Consider the following 22,946-nt stretch of genomic DNA (forward strand, 5'->3'; position numbering starts at 1 on the left):
AGGCCCAAAAATTGTCAGACTCCAGCCACCCTAGTCATAGACTGTTCACTCTGCTACTGCACGGCAAGCGGTACCAGAGCGTCATGTCTGGGTGCAAGAGGCTTCTAAACAGCTTCTACCCCCAAGCCATAAGACTCCTGACCATCTAATCAAATGGCTACCCAGACTATTTGCATTGCTGCCCCCCCCCCCCCCCCCATTTTACGCCGCTGCTACTGTTATCTATGCATAGTCACTTTAATAACGCTACATACATGTACGTACCTCGACACCAGTACCCCCTGTTTATAGCCCCGCTGTTGTTATTTACTGCAGCTCTTTAATTATTTTGGGGGTATTTTCTTAACTGCATTGTTGGTTAAGGGCGTGTAAGGAAGCATTTCACTGTAAGGTCTATCTACACCTGTTGTATTTGGTGCATGTGACTAATACCATTTGAAGTGAGACTTCACTTTAGAAATTGTTCACTCAACGTCGTCAATGTTTATGCAGGTTATGGAGGTCATGACTCATCCCTGGCCTAAATCTACAGGAGTCCAAGACTCACTCTCCATCAATCCCTCTTTCACTCACTCACTGATATTTTTTCATTGTCACACGGAATGAGTGAGCAACGGAGAAGAGGAAACAAAACAAAATCTCCTCTCCTCCTCCCTTTCTTCCCTCATCTGTTTCTGCTCCTCACTACATCTTCATCCATTCATCCATCTTCATCCATCATTCCCCAGCCGCCCAGAGGGATTTCCATGGATAAAAAAAATGTATATATTTTTTTCAGTAGTAGTACACTACACACCCTCAGAAACGGACACAATTAAAGCTTAATCATTTTTAAGTAATCATCTAGTTTTTCAAAAGGATCTAATCTTATTACAATATGTTTGCTGATAACGGAGGACAGTTACCGTTGTTAAAAGTCCGTTACACATACACAGGCAGGGTTGGGGAGTAAGTATTTACAGTGCATTCGGGAAGTACTTTTTCCACATTTTGTTACATTACAGCCTTATTTTAAAATTGATTAAATATTTTCCCCCATCAATCTCCATACAATACCCCATAATGACAAAGCAAAAAACTTTTCTGAGTTTTGGGAAATATCAAATTGAAACTGAAATCACATTTACGAGTATTCAGACCCTTTACTCAGTACTTTGTTGAAGCATCTTTGGCAGCAATTACAGCCTCAAGTGTTGGGTGTGACGCTACACGCTTGTGTTTGGGGAGTTTCTCTCGCTCTTCTCTGCAGATCCTCTCAAGCTCTGTCAGGTTGGAGGGGGAGCGTTGCTGCACAGCTAATTTCAGGTCTCTCCAGAGATGTTCGATCGGGTTCAAGTCTGGGCTCTGGTTGGGCCACTCAAGGACATTCAGAGACTTGTCCCGAAGCCACTCCTGCTTTGTCTTGGCTGTGTGTTTCGGGTCGTTGTCCTGTTGGAAGGTGAACCTTCGCCCCAGTCTGCGGTCCTGAGTACTCTGGAGCAGGTTTTTATCAAGAACAGATCAAAATACAGAGATCCATCTTTCCCTTGATCCTGACTAGCCACCCAGTCCCTGCCACTGAAAAACATCCACACAGCATGTTGTTGCCAGCACCATGCTTCACCGTAGGGATGGTGCCAGGTTTCCTCCAGATGTGACACTTGGCATTCAGCCAAGGAGTTCAATCTTGGTTTCCTCAGGCCAGAGAGTCTTGTTTTTCATGGTCTGAGAGTCCTTTAAGTCCCTTTTGGCAAACTCCAAGCCGGCTGTCGTGCCATTTACTGAGGAGTGGCTTCTGTCTGGCCACTCTACCATAAAGGCTTGGTTGGTGGAGTGCTGCAGAGATGGTTGTTGTTCTTGAAGGTTCTCCCATCTCCACAGAGGAGCTCTGTCAGCGTGACCATTGGGTTCTTGGTCACCTCCCTGACCAAGGCCCTTCTCCCCTGATTGCTCAGTTTGGCGGATGACCAGCTCGAGGAAGAGTCCTGGAGGTTCCAAATCTCTTCCATTTAAGAATGATGGAGGCCACTGTGTTCTTGGGGACCTTCAATACTCTGTAAATAAGGTATATGTTTTTTGTTTTAAATAAATATGCAAAAGTGTCCACAAACCTGTTTTCGCTTTGTCATTATGGGGTATTGTGTGTAGATTGCTGAGGAAATTGTTATATTATATATCCATTTTAGAATAAGGTAACAAAATATAGAAAAAGTCAATGGGTTTGACTACTTCCCGAATGCACTGTATATTGTGCATTTACCAGCAGTCTTCCACACTGTCATGAATCACCATTTTTATCTGGCCAGGTTTAAGATGGATTCACTATCACCCATATTGAAGTATGACTACATCTTCACCAGAAGTTTTTAATTACTTCTTTCTGTAAACCCTACAATCTGTAAATGTATATGTTATTTCTCTCTCCTCAGTCTCCACCCAGTAAGAAGAGGAAGCTGGAGAAGTCTCGTAAGCCACTGACCTTCATGCTGCTTCAGCCCACAGTGAAGGAGCTGCAGTCCCAGGCCTCCTCTATAGGCTGTCCCTCCAACCCCAGGCCTGTAGAGACCATCACTGCCTGGCTGGAGAAGACACTCAGTGACCTGAAGGTAAACACATACAGGGTTTTTTCTGTATCAAAAGGGGGCTTAGGTGATGGGTGTGGCCGGCCTTTCGGCGCAGCTGAATTTGTTGCAGGCAAGAACATTTGAAAGGCACACACCTTGGCAGGGGAGAGCAAAGTTTGCTGTTTTTAAAGCTAATTTCCTCAAATCTACACTTTTCCATGGAGCTGAGAGAACATTTTGCAGTTTTAAAACGAATGTCCTGCAATTCTACACACACTGCCATGGGGCTGAGAGAATTTTTTGGTTTTAAAACTAATTTCCTGTAATTCTACGCATTTTGCCATGGCTTATGCTGAGTTTAGTGCTGAGCGATTCGGGCTTTTTGAGGTGCGTACGGTTTCCGTCCGATTATACTCTTTGATGTTGTTGAACTTAGGCCTAAAAGTGTATTGCTTTGCTGTGTTTTTTTTGCAGTATTACTTTTGTCTTTTGTTCACGCTGTCATTTAGCTCATTATTGTGGAGTCACTACAATGTTGATCCATCCTCCGTTTTCTCCCATCACAGCCATTGAACTCTGTAGCCGTTTTAAAATTACAAATGGGCTCCTGGTGACATCCCTAAGCAGTTTCATTCCTGTCCTGCAGCTCAGTTCAGAAGGACAACTATCTTTGTGTATGGGTGGTTTAATACATCATCCACAGCCTAATTATTAACATGACCATGCTTAAAGTGATATTCAATCACTGGCCTATGAGGCTTTCGAAAAGCTCCCTGGTCTTTGTAGTTTAGTCGGTGCTTGAAATTCAGTACTTGACAGAGACCTTACAGATGTACAGTGGGGAGAACAAGTATTTGATACACTGATGATTTTGCAGGTTTTCCTACTTACAAAGCATGTAGAGGTCTGTAAATTTGATCATAGGTACACTTCAACTGTGAGAGACGGAATCTAAAACAAAAATCCAGAAAATCACGTATGATTTTTAAGTAATTAATTTGCATTTTATTGAATGACATAAGTATTTGATCACCTACCAACCAGTAAGAATTCCAGCTCTCACATACCAGTTAGTTTTTCTTTAAGAATCCCTCCTGTTCTCCACTCATTACCTGTTAACTGCACCTGTTTGAACTCGTTACCTGTATAAAAGACTGTCCACACACTCAATCAAACAGATTCCAACCTCTCCACAATGGCCAAGACCAGAAAGTTTTGTTAGGACATCAGGGATAAAATGGTAGACCTGCACAAGGCTGGGATGGGCTACAGGACAATAGGCAAGCAGCTTGGTGAGAAGACAACTGTTGGGTTTGCGCCCAGGCTCTGTCGTAACCGGCCGCGACCGGGAGGTCCGTGGGGCGATGCACAATTGGCCTTGCGTCGTCCGGGTTCGGGAGGGCTTGGTCGGTAGGGATGTCCTTGTCTCATCGTGACCCCTGTGGCGGGCTGGGCGCAATGCGCACTAACCAAGGTTGCCAGGTGCACTGTGTTTCCTCCGACACATTGGTGCGGCTGGCTTCCGGGTTGGATGCGCGCTGTGTTAAGAAGCAGTGCGGCTTGGTTGGGTTGTGTATCGGAGGACGCATGACTTTCAACCTTCGTCTCTCCCGAGCCCGTACGGGAGTTGTAGAGATGAGACAAGATAGTAGCTACTACAATTGGATACCACAAAATTGGGGAGAAAAGGGGGTTAAAAAAATGGAAGAAGTTCAAAATGACAGTCAATCACCCTCGGTCTGGGGCTCCATGCAAGATCTCACCTCGTGGGGCATCAATGATCATGAGGAAGGTGAGGGATCAGCCCAGAACTACACGGCAGGACCTGGTCAATGACCTGAAGAGAGCTGGGACCACAGTCTCAAAGAAAACCAGTAGTAACACCCTACGCCATCATGGATTAAAATCCTGCAGCGGACGCAAGGTCCCCCTGCTCAAGCCAGCGCATGTCCAGGCCCGTCTGAAGTTTGCCGATGACCCAGGCGGGAATGGGAGAAGGTCATGTGGTCTGATGAGACAAAAATACAGCTTTTTGGTCTAAACTCCACTCACCGTGTTTGGGGGAAGAAGAAGGATAAGTACAACCCCAAGAACACCATCTCAACCGTGAAGCATGGAGGTGGAAACAGCATTCTTTTGGGAGGCTTTTCTGCAAAGGGGACAGGACGACTGCACCGTATTGAGGGGAGGGAGGATGGATGGGGCCATGTATCGCGAGATCTTGGCCAACAACCTCCTTCCCAGTAAGAGCATTGAAGATGGGTCGTGGTCTTCCAGCATGACAACGACCCAAAACACACAGCCAGGGCAACTAAGGAGTGGCTCCGTAAGAAGCATCTCAAGGTCCTGGAGTGGCCTAGCCAGTCTTCAGACCTGAACCCAATAGAAAATCTTTGGAGGGAGCTGAAAGTCTGTATTGCCCAGCGACAGCCCCGAAACCTGAAGGATCTGGAGAAGGTCTGTATGGAGGAGTGGGCCAAAATCCCTGCTGCAGTGTGTGCAAACCTGGTCAAGAACTACAGGAAACGTATGATCTCTAATTGCAAACAAAGGTTTCCTTACCAAATATTAAGTTCTGCTTTTCTGATGTATCAAATACTTATGTCATGCAATAAAATGCAAACAAATTACTTAAATCATACAATGTGATTTCTGGATTTTTGTTTTAGATTCCATCTCTCACAGTTGAAGTGTACCTATGATAAAAATTACAGACCTCTACATACTTTAAGTAGGAAAACCTGCAAAATCGGCAGTGTATCAAATACTTGTTCTCCCCACTGTTTGTATGGGGGACAGGAAGGGGTAGTCATTAAAAACAGTGAACTATTATTTCAGAGTGCGAGTCCATAACTTATTTGTTAAGCCAAAGTTTTACTTCTGACCTAATTTAGGCTTGCCTAAACAAAGGGGGTGAATACTTATGCAACAACTTTTTTTCCCACTTTGATCTACACACAATATAATACAAATTGCTATTAAATCTAACTTTAAAAAATGTTCACATTTGGTTAGTTGGAGTAGAGCTTGTTTTATTTGATTACTTTATTCAATATTTCAAAATTACTATTTTAGTAGTACTTCAAACGTAAATCAGGCATACTTTTATGACCCCTGAACACCAACCAGTCACTTAGATCTATTTTCCGGTAGAGATACCTTGTGAAGCAACTCCTCTCTACTCCTCATGATCGGCGTTCTCTCGCTGTGCCCCCCACTAACCTAATGGAGCAGCTGTAAAAGAAACACAGACCGCACAAGTAGACATGCAAAGGATTATGGTCATTGTAGTTATGTTTTCTGCGCTAAACTATATAGAATATTGGCCTGCTGGAAACTACAGCTCCCTACAATCGCACAGTTCGGCCTGGATCTGATTTTATCTCAGGGGAAAGTGTGCTCATTGAGCTCTCGGGAAAAAACGGGATTCAAATAATTGAACAGACATTGGTCAATTTGTTGTTTTAAAAACCAAATGTATGAAATTGAGCACTAGTTGTTATGCTCTAACATAAGGAAATAAATGTGAGCCCAAAATACTCCTGAATGCATCATTATTTGAATTATAGATCCTCCCAGACAGTCTACTACCTCTTTTGGTGATTGAAAACTAACAATGTTGATATTATACAAAAAATATAGGTCCATTATCTTTTCTACATACTTTCAATGTTTCAGGTGTTTATATATTTAAACAATTTTCCATTACAAAATAAATCTACACACCGGAAAGTATTCAGACCCCTTGACTTTTTCCACATTTTGTTACTTTAACAGCCTTATTCTAAAATGGATTAAATGTTTTCCTCAATCTACACGCAACACTCAATGACAAAGCAATAACAGGTTCTGAAATGTTTAAAAATGTATAAAAAGTAACTTGTACTTATTTACATAAGTTTTCTATGAGACTTTAAATTGAGCTCTGGTACATCCTGTTTCCATTGATAATCCTTGATGTTTCTACAACTTGATTGGAGTCCACCTGTGATAAATACAATTGATTGGACATGATTTGGAAAGGCACACCTGTCTAAATGAAGGGCTCACAGTTGACAGTGAATATCAGAGAAAACCCCGAGGTTGAAGGAATTGTCCGTAGGTCTTGAGACAGGATTGTATCGAGGCAAAGATCCGGGGAAGGGTACCAAAAAATGTCTGCAGCACTGAAGGTCATCATTCTTAAATGGATAAAGTTTGGAACCGAGACTTCCTTGAGCTGGCCGCCCGGCCAAACTGAACATTCGGGGGTGAAGGGGCCTTGGTCAGGGAGGTGACCAAGAACCCGATGGTCACTTTGACAGTTTTTTTCAGCGGCAGGGACTGGGCGACTCGTCAGGATCCAGGTAAAGATGAATGGAGCAAAGTAGAGATCCTTGCTGAAAACCTGCTCCAGAGTACTCAGGACCGCAGACTGGGGTGAAGGTTCACCTTCCAACAGGACAACGACCTTAAGCACACTGCCAAGACAATACAGGAGTGGCTTCAGGACAAGTCTCTGAATGTCCTTGAGTGGCCCAGCCAGAGTCCGGACTGAAACTGATCGAACATCTCTGGAGAGACCTGAAAATAGCTGTGCAGCGACGCTCCCCATTGAACCTGACAGAGCTTAAGAGGATCTGCAGAGAAGAATGGGAGAAACTCCCCAAATACAGGTGTGCCAAGCTTGTAGCGTCATACCCAAGAAGACTCGAGGCTGTAATCGTTGCCTAAGGTGCTTCAACAAAGCACTGAGTAAAGCGTCTGAATACTTATGTAAATGTGATTTCAGTTTATTTTTAATAACATTTGCAGAAAATTCTTAGCCTGTTCTTGCTGTGTCATTATGGGGTATTGCGAATTTTTTTAATAATCCATTTTAGAATAAGGCTTATGTAACAAAGTGGGAAAAGTCGGTCTGAATGCACATATAATACGCCCAATACTTTTCTATGAAAAAAACACATACAGCAATCACAAGAACACTCCGCAACACACACACACTCTTACTGTAAGGAACTCATACCGCACCACACACACAACTCCTTAAGCATTTACATGTACACACCTCATTCATTGACATACCTTACTGCAAACATACACCCTAACCCAGTTTTTCCAACAGGGGATTACAAATCTGAGATCCTAGACAAAATACACAGCAACTGTCATCTATGTTCTACAGGTGCTGTACAAGCGTGTCCCGTGTGGGAGGAAAGAGCAGAGTCTGTTCCTGACTGTTGTGGAGAACACCTGGATCCACGGGAGACAGAGACGCAGAGACCAGGGCCGACACCTCAGAGAGCTACCCAGAGCGCCCCCCAGTGGTATTTCCACCACCCCTTCCTCAGTCACAGCCCAGCACCACTCCTCTACACACATTCCGGATAGCTCACACTCAGAGTCACACACTCCCACGGCAGCACAAGGGCCAAGCAGTGTTCCACAGTCAGGGACCAACCGGGCCAAATCTCAACGGGCCAGCGGACAGGAAGTCCAAAGCCAGGAGGAGGAAACCAGCTGTGTCCCAGTCAAGAACAGTGGGACAGAGGAGAATGTCATCATGGAGTCTTCTCCCTCTATAACACCCAATACCATACTGGCACAGACAGCACTACCCACCACAACACAGAAACAGGAAGCCATAATCACAGAGGAAGTACCTACCGAAATACAGGAACAGGAAGTCGATGCCACTGGACAGGAAATGATGCAGCCACAGAGCCCTGGCGCTGTCCAACACTTCCTGTTTAAGTGCTTGGTGAACGTGAAGGCTGAGGAGCAGGATGTTGCTGTGGAGATCCACTGGGTGGAAGGCCAAAACAAGGACCTGATGAACCAACTGTGTACCTACCTGAAGAACACTCTGTTTAGAGTGGTGGCCAAGCCACTGGGGACATAATGGAACATAGTTAACCTGTAGTACTGGGTCATGTTCATTAAGCAGAAAATGGTAGACGGGAACTTAACTTACCAGTTGTCCTATATTCTATTTGTGACCCGTTTGTAGCAGGTAGTGTAAAATGTACTTTGCTGGTTCATTAGTTTCACCTTAGTCTCCTTGTCAAGGTTATAATGAGCAGTGACTATTTTAGTTAATTCAAGTTTGATAAATTACATTTAGAAATGTTTTTTAGTAACATGTAATGTCTATTTCCATGTTCAGTTAGTGTTTTACAAACAGCTGGTTTATTTCCAGAGACATTAAATTTGAGGAAGCCGTTTCCATAAACTACAGCTAATCCACTTGTTTCCTCCTGTTGATGAAATACAGCTTTTTAACACATTCTGGGGAGACACTTGCTTCACCTTTTTATAAGTGGCCTGTCGTTGTATCACAATTAGGAAGTGATGCCAGCCAAATTAGATGGCTATTGAGTTGTTCAGCTAGTAATGAATGGTCTTTGTACACACACACTGTCTAAAACAATACCTCATAGTAACGCAGGATGTCCAATCTTTCCTCAGTCTTTCCTGTGCCTAGAGTGCATGTACATTGGAATTGTCCGTAGACAATTATCACATGAACAGACGCACTTCCTGAGCAGAGATTTAGATGTGAATACCAGAAAACGTGGCCCAGCAGTGGACCCAAAGTGTATTTGTCACGTGCACAGGATACAACTGGTGTAAAACAGTACTGTGAAATTCTTACCTTGGGAGCTCTTTCCCAACAATGCAGTGCTGGTAATAATATATAATCAAATATATAATCAATGAACAGCAGTGTTATGGTAATAAATCTAATCATTATAGATGCAGAGGTGGTGTGTGAATGTGGCTGTAAGTGTACGGTGTCAATGAGTAGAGACTTGTGGATAGCCTGAGGGAGAGCAGTAGTTAGCAAGTTGTCTTATGGCCAGGGTAGAGGAGTCTGAGCCTTGAAGCACCGTTACCGCCTGTCGGACGTGAGCATGGAGAACAGTCCATATCTCGGGTGGCTGGGGTCTTTGGCCATTTTTCTGGCCTTTCTCTGGCATCACCTGGCATGCATGTCCTGGATGGCTGGGTGCTTACCCCCAGTGATGCGCTGGGCTGTCCACACCACCCTTTGTAGGGACTTCCGGTGCAGTTGCCATACCAGAGGGATACAACCAGTCAGGATGCGCTCAATGGTACAGCTGTAAAGACAGTGTGAGTGTATAAACAATATCACATTTTATTGGTCACATACATGTTTAGCAGCTGTTATTGCGAGTGTAGAGAAATACTTGTTTCTAGTTCCGACAGTGCAACAATATCTAACCATTTCAAAACAAATACCTAATACACACAAATCCAAGTAAAGGAATAATAAAGCCCGAGGTGTGGTATATGGCCAATATACGACAGCAAAGGACTGTTCTTAGGCGCAACGCGTACTGCCTGGACACATGCCTTTGCCGTGGTATATTGGCTTTTTATCACAAACCCCTGAGGTGCCTTATTGCTATTATAAACTAGTTACCAACTTAATTAGAGCAGTAAAAAATAAATTGTCAAACCCGTGGTAAATGGTCTGATTTACCATGGCTGTCAGCCAATCAGCATTCAGGGCTCGAACCACCAGTTTATAAGAATATATATGGATGAGCAATTTCTGTATAGAATACAGTATATACATATGAGATGAGTAACACAAGATATATAAACATTAAAGTGACTAGTGTTCCATTTATTAAAGTGGCCAATGATTTCAAGTCTGTATATAGGTAGCAGCCTCCATGCTAGTGATGGCTATTTAACTGTCTGATGGCCTTGAGATTGAAAAACAGCTTCTCTCTGTCCCAGCTTTGATGCACCTGTACTGACCTCACCTTCTGGATGATAGCGGGGTGAACAGGCAATGGCTCGGTGGTCATTGATTAGCTTTTTGGCCTTCCTGTGACATCGGGTGCTGTAGGCATCTTGGAGGGCAGGTAGTTTAACCTGGTGATGCGTTGTGCAATCCGCGACACCCTTTTGAGAGCCCTGCGGTTGTGAGCGGTGCAGTTGCTGTACCAGGCACTGCGATATATGTACCAGGCAAAGGTGAGTTCACAGCTCTGTTAGAGTGCAACTGTGTCACTATCACCAGTGGCCTTTTCTTAAAGCCGCAATATTGACTTCCTGCTCGTATCGCTGTGTCAGTGTGATAAATAGAACAGACACACAGTGGTTGCTTGAGGTGGTGTCAATTTTTGGTTGAATTTATGATAACTTTGGTCTTATAGCTATCACGCCAGTAAAAAAACAAGCAAGCATAATACTTGTTAATTATCTAAATTAAAGGGGTATGCTGACAAAGCAAAATAACATTACTGCCCATAGTTAAACTGAGAAAATGGACTACTCCCCGAACGTCCAGACAGTCAGCCCAAGGTCGTCGACGCTCGGTCATGTGGAGAGAAAGGCGTACTACTGTCTCTTTATATAACAAACGTTCGAATTGCTCTCGTTTAAAGCCGCCCCGCCCTGTACCACGTTGTTTGTGAATAGACTATTCCACCACGCCCTTTGTATGACTAATGGTACATTTATGACGGTTGACACGCAAATGGTTGCAACACAAGAAATAAATTACATGTTTCCTTTAAGATTACTTTAAACAGACAACTGTGATGACTAATAAATGTATGGCGGAAATTGGTTTCTGAGGCCACAGACCTGGAGACCGAATCATAATATTCGAATGATGGCTACAGCACTTTGTCCATGTGTTCAAGCGCCATACCTTGTTGTTCTCCCTGGTGATTGGCTATTGGGGAAATGATACGTCTTGCCGTGAACGGATACAGATAAATCGTGGATTAGGAATCAATGATAGAACATGTAGTTTGTGTTAATCATAACACTATGAAATTCAATGTTGAAACAACTTTTGGAATCAACATGCTGAGTTGTTTAAATTCAACTGAGGAACGACTTTCACAATTTGTTTAATTTTCAAGCTTCGTTTCTTTCATTCTAAGAAATAGCAGGTCAGTCCATTCCAAGACTCCATTTCTTGTTTTCTTTGTCATTGCAGTGTATGGGAGGGAATAACATGTGTGGGCGGTCATAAATGGTATGCTTTTGGCCCTGATTTGTTACCTACTACTCTCAGCGCCATCTTGTTGCAACTCTTCTACGTATGTATGTGGAAGAGTTTCTACGAGGGGTCTCCGATTTCCCTTTTCTTCAGTTTTGCTGATTGAAAGACTGGATCATTACACTGAAAAATAAAGTGCATACCCTGTAACATTTGCTCAACATTTTTACTTGTAACGTTTTGTTTCCAATACACGGAGAAGAAATGAGCATCGAAACGCTTTTAGAAGCAGCAAAGTTTTTGGAATTGCAAGCCCAGCAACAACAGAAAGCACGTGGTATGTAAAGGTTGCAATCAATTATAGGTTTTCTGGAGGCTTTCAAAGTTTAAAGGATCAAACGAATTCGTTATTTAGATGTGTTACATTTCTAAGTTATTTCTACTGTGAGAAGAATCTGCATGCATTTTACCTCTCTCGATGTAAATGGACTTTTACCGTAATACATTATTTTGGTTTGAATTTAAAATTACGTGCACAGTTGATTGTAATTGCCTTTGTTTGGGTTGTGATTAGACTTCCTTGTCTCGACTATATAGTTGGCTCTAATGAGTTAATGTCTTGAGCAATTTGAGGTGTGATTTGAAATGGTAGCCTATTTCAGTGGCTCCTTGTTCTAAGAAGTTGATTACAAATATATAATTTGGATGTGTGACAGGAGACAATGTAGCCATGTTAATTTTACTGCATTACAGACGTACGATGATCGAAACGCCTCCTATCAAGTATTGAAACGATCTTGTTTATTTGCAACACTGTTTCCAACTATGATATCTCGGCAAACCCCTGTAACCTTAACATTTGGCGACCTCTTTTAAAGTTGAATAGTAACCTTCATTCATTATTTTACATTCGAGAAAACAACTCGCAGGAAAGGGCGGTGGCAACAGGCGCGCTAAATCCGTTTTGCATAATTTGACCTGACATAGCAGGGGATCATATGACAGATTTCAGGTTTCCCTCTCGGTTTCTGTGGCGATCAGTCTTTTGAACTCCTAAAACGATTGTATGAATACAACTTTACATTTTGTGATTTCGTACATGGCACTTTTTAAACTGAAATGTAGACTAAATAGAGCATTCAGGCTAAAGGAACCTTCGGCTCACGCGCTAAACACGTAATTTTTTTGCGTGTTGCTGGTGACGTGTCCAAATTGATGATGCCCCATATCTGCAACGGGGGCCGGCCGTTTCACCACGTGCATGCTCGGCACTCCTACACTCGGAGGCCCCCTCCCGCCCTGTTCTCTTCTCTCTAGTGCTGCTGCTGGTCAGTGTGGAAGAAAGTAGGGCAGTGTTTCTCCCGCTCGACTGTACTCACTCCTCTGCTATGTGCAGTGGTTATATAAGTGGAACTACACATGTTTTTAACTCTATTCTATCAAGGCTACAGAGCTGAAAACGATGCAAAATTTCACTAGATATTTAGTAAGTCAAGCAAACATTAACCAAGTAACTCCTCTCACTGAATCTTGTTTTTCGTGTACTTTGAAAGTGTGTGTTATTATATATGAGCTCATTGTAGTCTCGAGTCAACCAATTTAGTTAAGAAAATAAGGTTATTGGAAAGTGTTTTAATTGACAAACTAATGCCGTTGACAAACAAACTTATACCAGACTTGACTCTCACGTTGATTTACAAAATTATGTTTATAAATTGCATGAGAATTAGGCTATACTCGACTGTTTCTCCGATTTTACCGGAAACCAAGGAGTGGCATCATTCTCTCGCATCTTAGGTCAATGCTTTCACTTCTGATTACTCATGGGTTGAGAACCAAGATTGTAAAAGTAACAACAACCCCTTCCTCTACCTTATCCACAGCTTCCTACTCCACCAGTCAGTTTCTTGATTTGTCATTCATATGCAGAGAGGACAGAGGGGTAATGACCTGTGTACATAGTCATTGAATGCTGGTCACTTTAATGTTTACGTGGTTTTACCCACTTTATGTTTGTACTGTATTCTAGTCATGGCTCATCATATAACTACTGCTGTATACATATTTTCTATTAATATACTGTCAATAATAGCAATACACACCATCATATATATTTATATTCCGGACTCTGACATCGCCTGTTCTTATATTAATGTGTATTATTAGGTATTACTGCACTGTTGGAGCTAGGAACATAAGTGTTTCACTACACCCGTGAGAGCATCTGCAAAATATGTGTATGTGACCAATACTATTTGATTTAGGAGTTTCAACACTCTGTACTCTGCACTTAAAGGGAGGTTTTAAGTATGTAATGGGTTTTTAAAGGACCATCCTCAGATTCATGTAGAGAAGGACTTATTCCTAGCTCTGGGCAGGGGTTGATCTCTGGAATGGGTTTGTAAAGGACCATTCTTCTCATGTACTTGTAGAGTGGAATTAGACAGTGCTGGCTTTGTATTTGATATACTCAGTTTGACCTTTTGAATCCTACTCTGGGTGTGTGACTGGGCAAGGTTGAACCAATCCTTCTGGGGTTTGTCCAAACCAATGTAGTCCTCCTGGGGTTTTATGGGTTGTTCTTGTATTTGGGAGGAGAGCACTTAATGGACTGCAACTTCTCTGGGCTCCTGAACTTTGAACTCTGACTGCAATTTGTCACTAATGAGTGTAGTGGATAGGCCTGAGGTGGTGGTTAAAAACTAATGATGGTGTTGTTTACACTGATGACAGTGCTAGGGTGTGCACTAATACAACCCTGGTCTTGAACATTTTATTTTTACTAACTTAAGTCGGCCTAGTTCAGGTTAATAAGGGGGGAATCAAAAATAAATTAAAACATTTCACAAAAGTAGTGCAGTGGGCCTTTTAATAGTCCTGTATTAGCGACCCGATAGCCGTCTGAAGCATGTGGGTAACCCCCACATACACTCGAAGAACAATATCGCAGCACCCCCAAACTACTTCCCGCGGCTATGATCTGCTATTTATTTGAGACTCTTATTTAAGACTGGTGGCTTTGTGTCTCTGATGATCTGGCCTCTGCTGTGCTGCGGAGAGCAGAGCTGTTACTTGTTCCTGGCTATGAAGAAAATATGTCCAATGCCTGTGTTCACTGTGAAATCATGTTCCATGTATGTTATGCAATTAGCCTCTTTTGGATGATGTGCAGGCAGAGAGCGTTATTGTGACTGACAGACACACTGTTATGCTATACTTTGAGACTTTCGCTTTTGTCAATATTTTTGACTACAGTCAGCTATACCCTCCCGATAATCAGGTAAAGTACCACAGCTTGGGCCAATCCATTGTATGACCTCTATCTCCCACACTTCTGAAAGGTTCTCAGAACAACCCAATTGGATATGGTGGTCGAAGGGAAGAAGGCAACATTGTGTAGCTAACGTGCTGTAATGGCCAGACTTGGCATGGCCCTGCTCCACCCCTTATCAACGTAAAGGATGTAAAAGCTCTCTTGTGTCTGACGGGTTCTAACACTGCTGTTACCATGGCAACTGGACACCCCCCTTCCCCCAAGTATCTACACATTGAAACACGTGCTGTTGGGGGGGGGGGGGGTGATTCTCCAATCTGATTGGATGAAGATAGGTGAGGTCGTTGCTAGAACTCAGGGATTCAACCCTCTCTTTTCCTTTGTCTCTCTGGCTTGTTCAGGTTGTCGTCTTTTCTCGCCCACTCTGAGACGACATTGCGTATTCCTTGTTCTTTCAACACAATGTGAGCTCATTCTCAAAGGACAGCACGTGGACTTTATGTTAAGAGTATCGGTACTGAACTGTTCTAACAGACAAGTCTCTCTTTCTCTCCGTGCTCTCAGTAGATGTGGAGATATCACAGAAGGAAGCTTCCCAGAAAAACAATTCTGCTTCTGCTCTAAGTTTCACAAACTCTTTACAGTATGTAGCCCTACACATGCTACAGTCGTTGCATATGGGTCTCCAGTAAGGAGATTTAGTTTGGGGAATTACAGAAGCGTGTAATATCCCAACAGAATATATCCCTTTTTACATTGGAACTATGCCCGTATGAATGGGATGGGGCTAGAGGCATAAAACCTGCTTTTACTTGGACACACTGACCTTGGAATATACCCCACTCCCTATTCCAAAAATATATATAATAATCTCACAAACTGAGTGCAGCACAGATTTTACCACACACACTGTCAGTCAGTTCCCCTGTCATACTACAGACTAGAGGTCGACCGATTAATCGGAATGGACGATTTTCAAGTTTTCATAACAATCTGTAGTCGGCATTTTTGGACGCCGATTACACTACATACACTCCACGGAGACTGCGTGGCAGGCTGACTACCTGTTACGCAAGTGCAGCAAGGAGCCACGGTAAGGTGCTAGCTAGCATTAAACTTATCTTATGGGTGATTTAACAAGCGCATTCGCGAAAAAGCACAGTCGTTGCACCAATGTGTACCTAACCATAAACATCAACGCCTTTCTTAAAATCAATACACAAGTATATATTTTTAAACATGCATATTTAGTTAAAACCTCTTGAAACTCCCCATCCCGGATCCGGGATCGTGACTAAAGCCTCAGGCTCATTAGCATAACGCAACGTTAACGATTTCTGAAAATCGCAAATAAAATGAAAATAATGCGCCTACTCTCAAGCTTAGCCTTTTCTTAACAACACTGTCATCTCAGATTTTCAAAATATGCTTTTGAACCATAGCAATTCACTAATTTGTGTAAGAGTATGCTAAGCTAGCTTAGCATTTTGAGTAGCATTTAGCACGCAACATTTTCACAAAAACCAGATAACCAAATAAATAAAATCATTTACCTTTGAAGAGCTTCGGATGTTTTCAATGAGGAGACTCAGTTACATAGCAAATGTGCAGTTTTTCCTGAAAGCGTCTTTGTGTAGGAGAAATCGCTCCGTTTTGGCTACCGAAACGAACCGAAAATTCAGTCACCTACAACGTCAAACTTTTTCCGAATTAACTCCATAATATCGACCGAAACATGGCAAACGTTGTTTGGAATCAATCCTCAAGGTGTTTTTTCACATATCTCTTCATTGATATATCGTTCGTGGAAGCCTGCTTTCTTCTCTAAATTCCATGGAAAAATACTTGCAGCTGAGTTTTGCGCACCAATTTCGGCGCAGGACACCGGGCGGACACCTGGTAAATGTGGTCTCTTATGGTCAATCTTCCAATGATATGCCTACAAATACGTCACAATGCTGCAGACACCTTGGGGAAACGACAGAAAGGGCAGGCTCGTTCCTCTCGCATTCACAGCCATATAAGGAGACAATGGAAAACGGAGCCTCAAAAATCCTGCTCATTTCCTGGATGCCGTCTCATCTTGGTTTTGCCTGTAGCTCACGTTCTAGGGCACGCACAGAGAATATCTTTGCAGTTCTGGACACGTCAGAGTGTTTTCTTTCCAAAGCTACCAATTATATGCATAGTCGAGCATCTTTTTGTGACAAAATATTGCGCTTAAAACGGGCACGTCTTTTTATCCAAAAATGATATAGCGCCCCCAGAGTTTCAACAGGTTAATATTGCCTGCTAACATGAATTTCTTTTAACTGGGGAAGTTGTGTCACTTCTCTTGCATTCATTGCATGCAGCATCAGGGTATATGCGACAGTTTGTGCCGCCTGGCTCGTTGCGATCTAATTTGCCAGAATTTTACGTAATTATGACATACATTGCACAACTTTCAATGTTAACAGGAATATTTAGACTTATGGATGCCACCCGTTAGATAAAATACGGAACGGTTTCGTCGTTCACTGAAAGAATAAACGTTTTATTTTCGAAATGCTAGTTTCCGGACCATGTTAATGACATAAGGCTCGTATTTCTGTGTGTTATCATGTTATAATTAAATATATTATTTGATAGAGCAGTCTGACTGAGCGATGGTAGTCAGCAGCAGGCTCGTAAGCATTCATTCAAACGGCACTTTCGTGCGATTGCCAGCAGCTCTTCGTAATGCTTCAAGCATTGAGCTGTTTATGACTTCAAGCCTATCAACTCCCGAGATTAGGCTGGTGTAACCAATGTGAAATGGCTGGCTAATTAGTGGGGTGCACGCTAATAGTGTTTCAAACTCGTCACTCGCTCTGAGACTTGGAGTAATTGTTCCCCTTGCTCTGCAAGGGCCACAGTTTTTGTGGAGCGATGGGTAACGCTGCTTCGAGGGAGGCTGTTGTCGATGTGTTCCTGGTTCGAGCCCAGTTAGGGGCGAGGAGAGGGACAGAAGCTATACTGTTACACTGGCGATACTAAAGTGCTTATAAGAACATCCAATAGTCAAAGGTATATGAAATACAAATGGTATAGAGAGAAATAGTCCTATAATTCCTATAATGACCTCAACCTCAAACTTCTTACCTGGGAATATTGAAGACTCATGTTAAAAGGAACCACCAGCTTTCATATGTTCTCATGTTCTGGGCAAGGAACTTAAACGTTAGCTTTCTTACATGGCAAATATTGCACTTTTACTTTCTTCTCCAACACTGTTTGTGCATTATTTAAACCAAATTGAAGGCTAAATTGATTTTTATTGATGTGTTATATTAAGTTAAAATAAGTGTTCATTCAGTATTGTTGTAATTGTCATTATTACAAATTAAATACATTTTTAAAAATTGTCCGATTTAATCTATTTTTTTTTGATCCTCGAATAATCGGTGTTGAAAAATCATAATCGGTCGACCTCTACTCCAGACCTGTGTGAATCAACTCGTTAAAAGAATAAACAGCATTGAGTTTGTCATGTAGCCAGGCAACCAGCCAGCACCAAGAAGTGCAACGTAATGAGGACTTGGACATGGCACCTATTCTCTATATAGTGCACTACAGGATTCCCTCAAAGACAAGCTCTGTTTAGTATAATGTCAATTCTTGTAACTAGTTTCACTGTTCTGGTAGGCAAGGCATTGCGGCTGCATTATACGGCTCTTATAAGCTGGCAGAGTTCCAGGAGGCAGGATGAGGTCTATGCCTACAGGTCTGGTATGAACGTATGTCAGTGTCTGGCATCCTATTTCATTTCAGACCATACAACGGCAATGTAAGCTGTGAACACTGCTAGCTCGGTGAATGGCTGGCTGAATTCTTCATTCCAGCTATTCTAGTTTTCCTCCCTCCCCTCTTTTTTGTTTATTGATTTGTAGTGTTCGTTGATGAGTGAACCCGGCTGTCAAACTCACTAGATGGAGATTAGTCAGAGGACGCTAGAAATGTTGTGAAATGTTTCTGCTGGTACTTAACCTTGCTGCTCTAACTGTTAGCATGCTCTGTCCTCTAACCATGCTGTCTTTCTCTCCCCACAGAGGAGAATGAGCTGCGGGAGAAGCTTCTCCTCGAACAGCTATCTGACCACAAATGCAATGATGTCACTACCTACTCCTCCCCCATCCAGATGAACTATGTGACCCGAGCAGAAGACTCCTGCCCCTACTCAGAGCGCTGCCCCGCCTTTGTCCCGCCCCCGCTGCCACCCCCCTCCATGACTGTCATCCCTATCCCCATGATGACCTCCAACCACACAGGTCTGCCCCCCACCGTCCCAACCCCCTCTTCCACCACCCTGTCCCCCCAGGCTGGGGCAACACCCCACCTGGCCTCCCCAGGAGGGACCCTCACTCTCCAGGGCAGGGCCACCAGGGACAGGGTGTGCTTTTGGCTCTCTCTCCTCAGGTGAAGACAGACCACTCCCACCACTTGTCTTTGGCTCAATCTGGCAACCACAAGCAGAATCATTACCACCATCACCTTCCACAGATTGTTTCCCCACAATCTGGAAGCCATAAACTGCTGCAGAAGCAACAACAGCAGTCTCCCCAGCTGGTGCAACCCTACCCTGGCTCCATCGTCTCAGCCTCCCAGCTGCATTCCTTACTCCCCCAGCCAGGGCCCCCCCAGACTCCGTGCGGAGGCCAGACCAGCCCTGTTGGGGGCCGAGGCAGCCCCCCTGACCTGGACGGGAAGAAGAGGCCTGGAGGGTAAGTGGCCATTTAGTTATTTATAGGAGAGGATGGTTTGAACTTTGTTTGGATTTTTTCCTCCATTTGCCTTTTAGTTTTCCTTTGTCTGTAACTGTGCCTGTGATTGTCAGTCACTTGTTGAGTGGTAAGGCACCAACGGTATCGGAAGAATCACAAAACATGAAAAGTCACTGCACTGAAGAATTCTTGGACTAAATGATTCTTGGCATATGTACTTCATAATGGGTATGTCCTGATTGGACAATTGTGCAATAATCAGATCCAATTAGCTCCCTGTGCATATTATACAGTATATTGTTGAAGTAAAGTAGAAGATGATGGAGTACTTTATATTTGTTGGTTATTTTGATTCTTGTTCTGTGAGTCTCGTCGTCTTGCCCATTCTGGACACCCAATCTTATAATGTGCTCCGATCTGTGCTTTTACAGGGCAGGGACAAGAGAAGTACATAACAAGCTTGAGAAAAACAGGTGGGTGCATCTCTCTCCCATGGTCGCCTTTATTAAACAAAGAGGGTTGAGCTCTTTGCACAGGACAGTTTAAGGTTGAGATTAGGTGTGCACTTTTATTTATGTACTTTTTAAATATATAATTGAACCTTTTTATTTAACTAGGTAAGTCAGTTAAGAACATTCTTATTTACAATGACGGCCTACCCTGGCCAAACCCGCACGAAGCTAGGCCAATTGTGTGCCTCCCTATGGGACTCCCAATCACTGCTGGATGTGATACAGCCTGAATTTGAACCGGGGACTGTAGTGATGCCTCTTGCACTGAGATATAGTGCCTTAGACCACTGCGCAACTCGGGAGCCCACTTATTGCCCACGTCTTTTTTTTCAACCGAGTTGCTTGCTTGCTTCTCTGTCCTGTTCTAAGAACAACTTATTCTCCCATTTATTCACTTATGGCCAATCTATAGCTATTGCATTTGTCAGATGATAATTGTCATCTTGGACTTGTTAATGGCTTTGAATGTTCTGCTTATTCTGCTAGTACTTCCATGTAGTGTAATAGTAGGGTTATAATGCCCAGAACGGGACTAAGCAGGGGAGTTGTTGCCGTACCCCTGCCTGTATCCTTTATCAGAGATGTTTTACCAGGAAACAGAAACCTGTTCAATGTGTCTTATGTTACTAGGAATTATTTCTAAGTCCCAAATGGTAAATTGGTTCGCAGCATTTTTTTTCTTTTTGAATCTGAATATGTGAAATCACGTCTCGTCCTGCCTCTTCCTCTAACTAAAAGGCTCTTCTCTCTACCTTCATCCCTCCATCCCTTACACTCAGACGTGCTCACCTGAAAGAGTGCTTTGACACCCTGAAGAAAAACATCCCCAATGCAGACGAGAAGAAGACCTCGAACCTCAGTGTCCTGAGGAGCGCCCTCCGATATATACAGGTAAGCAACCTAGAAGAACTGCATGGCTGAGCAAAGGAGAAACTACTACTGAGATGTTGAATTCAGTGTCGATTTTCACAATTGAATTTACTAGTTTTCCAATGTTGATTGTTTCCCTGTCAAAGGGAGCAGGGTCAGTTTTCTGTGAAGCTTTGTTTGAAGAAGCTTTTTTCCAGTAACGAAGTTGGAGTTTTATACTTGTGGATTATTTAATATGTGTTGTTGGCAGACCGTGTACTGCAGGGGTAGGCAACTAGATTTGGGGCAGCAGGTAGCCTAGTGGTTAGAGCATTATACTAGTAACCGGAAGGTTGCTAGATTGAATCCCGAGCTGACATGGTAAAAATCTGTTTTTCTGCCCCTGAACAAGGCAGTTAACCCACTGTTCCTATGCCGTCATTGTAAATAAGAATTTGTTCCTTACTGACTTGCCTAGTTAAATAAAGTTTACATTTTTTTTAAAGTCAGCCGCAGACCGATCAGGGACCAGAACATGATTATAATAATTTGTACACTGCGAATTGACTAAGACCAAGTGAGATTTGTATTTGAAAATAACAATTTCATACCTTGATTACATTGAGACACGATCATGTCTCCTTTTTTATTTGTGAGAATACTTTGTGAACAGTGACTAAATTAAACATTTTTTTTGCAGAATTTCTAGTGATGTTAAATTTATTTAGTTTTGTCATTTTCTTAACATTTTTACATTTTTTTTACAGGTACAACATTGTTTTGGGACAAAAAAACTAAAATACTTTGGGGGGGGGGGGGACAAAATAAATCACTCGCAGGTTGGTTTTGGGCTGCCTGTTGCCGACCACTGGTGTACTGTCTGGTGGTGTTGCTAGGAACTGTCTGAGCACTGAACTTTTCTGTTGCTTCTTCAGTATGAAGTGATGGTGTATATTCCACCACATCTCCAGGTGGTTTCTTGTGTGGGCAAACTGTCTGTTACAAAATTGGTGTAAATGGCAATTAATTTAAAATGAACTAAGATGATAACAACCCTTATTTTGTGTTAGTGCCAGTAGGCTGACATTGGAGCTGCTTTGTATATCCTAAGGTCCTTGGTGTTCTTGGCAACGTCTTTTTTTTATTTATTTTTTTTACCTTTTATTTTACTAGGCAAGTCAGTTAAGAACAAATTCTTATTTTCAATGACGGCCTAGGAACAGTGGGTTAACTGCCTGTTCAGGGGCAGAAGGACATATTTTGTACCTTGTCAGCTCAGGGATTTGAACTTGCAACCTTTCGGTTACTAGTCCAATGCTCTAACCACTAGGCTACACTGCCGCCTCGTCATTAGGTCTGGTCTGGTTAGTCCAGGGGCGGGAAGGAAGTTTCTAGTCTCAAGCAGAAAGCTAAACTGTCTGGATATGCGCTGTTGCCTTTGGGTATAGGCGGAACAGAGTCTCCAATGAAAATGTACAAAGAGTTCATTAAAACCCTTTTGAAAGATTGATTAAAGATAATCTTAATAAAAAGCGTTATAAAACCTAATCTCATGAGATTAAAACCTTTTTTTAATGGACTTTTGTGGTTGAAACAGGAATGACTGTAATTGTGGTTCAATGAGAAATGATGTGTGATACTGGCAGGGAGTATATCGAAAGCTGTGTGCAAGCAGATGACCGGTGTACAAAGGTCTTCGACTAAGCTACTTTAACTCAGGAGTGATGTGATCGAGTTCCTGTTGCTATGTTTGCTGTGTGTGTGCTTGTTTAATATGCACACACACTACTTTCCTGTGCACCTCCACCTCTGGTGCTGGTGAGGATCTGATCTTGTATGTTGGTGGCAGCGGTGGGGTTTTCCTCCCTGGGAGGTGCATGGAGGGGGGCTAGGGAGGGCTATGAGAGACTAGGAGAGAGGGAAACTAGGGCAGTGTGGGTGTACAGAACTCATGTCACCCAATCTCCCTCCTCCCCCTGCCTCCCTTTCTGTGTGATGAGGGAACGCTGCCATGTTAGTGTGGCGTGTTCGACTAGCAGACTGACCCAGCACCCCCCC

At 43.0% G+C, this 22,946-nt stretch overlaps 2 protein-coding genes across 2 annotated transcripts in view; both read left to right on the top strand.

Moving 5' to 3' along the window:
* LOC135546402 (RNA N6-adenosine-methyltransferase mettl16-like) overlaps positions 1 to 8,759 on the top strand; it is a 35,496-nt gene extending 26,737 nt beyond the window's left edge. Inside the window, exons 9-10 of the mRNA XM_064974791.1 lie at positions 2,409 to 2,585; positions 7,708 to 8,759. Of these exons, the coding sequence (XP_064830863.1) occupies positions 2,409 to 2,585; positions 7,708 to 8,424 (894 nt within the window). The 3' untranslated portion in view covers positions 8,425 to 8,759. The remainder of the gene's footprint in view (positions 1 to 2,408; positions 2,586 to 7,707) is intronic.
* A 131-nt stretch (positions 8,760 to 8,890) lies between these two features.
* Positions 8,891 to 22,946, top strand: part of LOC135546401 (max-binding protein MNT-like) — a 29,486-nt gene continuing 15,430 nt past the window's right edge. Inside the window, 5 exon segments of the mRNA XM_064974790.1 lie at positions 8,891 to 11,848; positions 18,856 to 19,149; positions 19,152 to 19,527; positions 19,959 to 20,000; positions 20,819 to 20,930. Coding sequence (XP_064830862.1) covers positions 11,776 to 11,848; positions 18,856 to 19,149; positions 19,152 to 19,527; positions 19,959 to 20,000; positions 20,819 to 20,930 — 897 coding nt within the window. The 5' untranslated portion in view covers positions 8,891 to 11,775.

Source organism: Oncorhynchus masou, chromosome 9 (genome assembly GCF_036934945.1).
Source record: "Oncorhynchus masou masou isolate Uvic2021 chromosome 9, UVic_Omas_1.1, whole genome shotgun sequence".
Taxonomy (NCBI): Eukaryota; Metazoa; Chordata; class Actinopteri; order Salmoniformes; family Salmonidae; genus Oncorhynchus; species Oncorhynchus masou.